Genomic DNA, 1503 nt, shown 5'->3' with positions numbered 1-1503 from the left:
AAAAATATCACATTCATTGGAAAAAATACTTAAGGTAAATAAAAATCAAAATGCAAAATTAAATTAATCTCAAAAAAAAATCATTTGTTTAAATTTTTAAGTAGTTCAAGTTTTTTCATTTCTACTTCTCTCATCATTTCCGCTACCGAATCGTGGAATCTTTTCTTCTCCTCTAACTTCCTTTCTTTTAATATAAGTTTTTCCTCGTAATATCTTTCTCGAGCTGTTTTCCTGCGACGTTTTGATATTACTGGTTGTGGCGATTCTGCTTCTTGGGATGTTGGTTGTTGCGATGATTCAGGATGTGGGGATGTAGGTGGGGACGGCGATACAGCCGGTTGTGGGGATATTGGTTGCGGACGTAGTTCTGTGTATGGGGATGTTGCTGCAAGGTGGGATGTTGTTGGGTGTTGAGATGCTCGTGGAAATGGGGATGTTGTTGGGTACGCAGATAGTGCTGATGCTGCATGTGAAACTGCTGGACGTTGGGACGGTACTAGGAGTAGGGATCTTGATGACTGTGCTGTTGGACGGTGGGGCAGTGTGGGCTGTGAAAATGCTGTTGGAGGGTGGGTAGTGATGGTTGTGGGTATCTTGGTGGCTGTGAAAGTGCTGTCGGACGTGGGGGTAGTGCTGGTTGTGGGGAATCTGCTTGTTGAGGTGGTGGTGGCGTTCCAAGTGGTTGTGCTCGACAACGACCCACATTAAGAGTGTGGTTATTGGAAAGCAGCGCACTGTTTCCGAAAATCTCCTCCATCTCATCCATGTACGGAGCAATGCATGGTGCGGCACCGGTTCTGCTTGCGTTGTCTTTTGCACACTTGTATGCAGACAACAGAGTGCGCATCTTTCCTTCTAATGCTACTGGGGTCGTCGATGGATCCTAGATAATTTTTTTTTGTTTAGATTTGTACAATCCAAAATTACACTTCAAACTTACGGTGAAACCTTGTGCCACCATGTCTTCCAAGACGTGGGCATAAGCATTTCGCTTTTTTCTAGCATGTAGGAACTCCTCCTTTCTTGCCAAGTAGCATTTTAGCAATCCCTTGATTTCTACTACGGTCCACACCTTCCGTTTTCTGCAAAACAATTTTATTAGTTTGTAGTAATAAATATTTAGAAATCCACAATTAATTACTTACGATTTGTCCTCCGTTGCCATTTTTATTCAAATATTCTGTTTGTATAACAATTTTTCGTTTGTACCGCTTGACAGTTCACATTTCGACTATTCACAATAGTAAAACTCGTCTAATATCCTCGGAAAAACTTGGAAACATTGAGTCCGGCGAGAAGATGGCGAATTAATGAGGTATAACCAAACTCGCTATCGTCCATATTTGCTAGCTAACTTTGTTGTTGCTTTCACATGCAAATTTTTCGTTAAGCGACCGGAACTCAAACATAGCGAGCAGCGAAGTGGCGAATCGATGACGGCTAGTGTTTGATATTTTAGGCTATTTGATCGAGTAAGTTCCTGTGCAAGAAAAAATACTTTTT

The 1503-nt window shown here is 41.7% G+C and overlaps 1 protein-coding gene across 1 annotated transcript; it reads right to left on the bottom strand.

Moving 5' to 3' along the window:
- Nucleotides 1-127: 127 nt before the first annotated feature.
- Nucleotides 128-1396, bottom strand: LOC118732732. Its single transcript, XM_036461846.1, has 3 exons — nt 1146-1396; nt 941-1082; nt 128-883 (listed from the first exon to the last, which is right to left on the bottom strand). Exons 1-3 carry the CDS (start codon nt 1163-1165, stop codon nt 497-499), a joined length of 549 nt encoding a protein of 182 aa, XP_036317739.1. The 5' UTR covers nt 1166-1396; the 3' UTR covers nt 128-496.
- Between the last annotated feature and the right edge of the window lie 107 nt (nt 1397-1503).

Source organism: Rhagoletis pomonella, unplaced genomic scaffold (assembly GCF_013731165.1).
Source record: "Rhagoletis pomonella isolate Grant_MI unplaced genomic scaffold, Rhpom_1.0 Rhpom_scaffold_26210, whole genome shotgun sequence".
NCBI classification, from domain to species: Eukaryota; Metazoa; Arthropoda; class Insecta; order Diptera; family Tephritidae; genus Rhagoletis; species Rhagoletis pomonella.
Note: the sequence above shows the minus strand (reverse complement) of the source record. Positions and strands in the feature narration are given on the sequence as shown.

What these genes read in the sequence shown, in the direction of transcription:
- LOC118732732 (XM_036461846.1), bottom strand. Translation starts at nt 1,165, where the DNA reads ATGGCAACGGAGGACAAATC. An exon ending in ATGGCAACGGAGGACAAATC is followed by an intron (nt 1,083 to 1,145) that starts GTAAGTAATTAA and finishes ATTGTTTTGCAG; the next exon opens with AAAACGGAAGGTGTGGACCG. An exon ending in TGGTGGCACAAGGTTTCACC is followed by an intron (nt 884 to 940) that starts GTAAGTTTGAAG and finishes AAAATTATCTAG; the next exon opens with GATCCATCGACGACCCCAGT.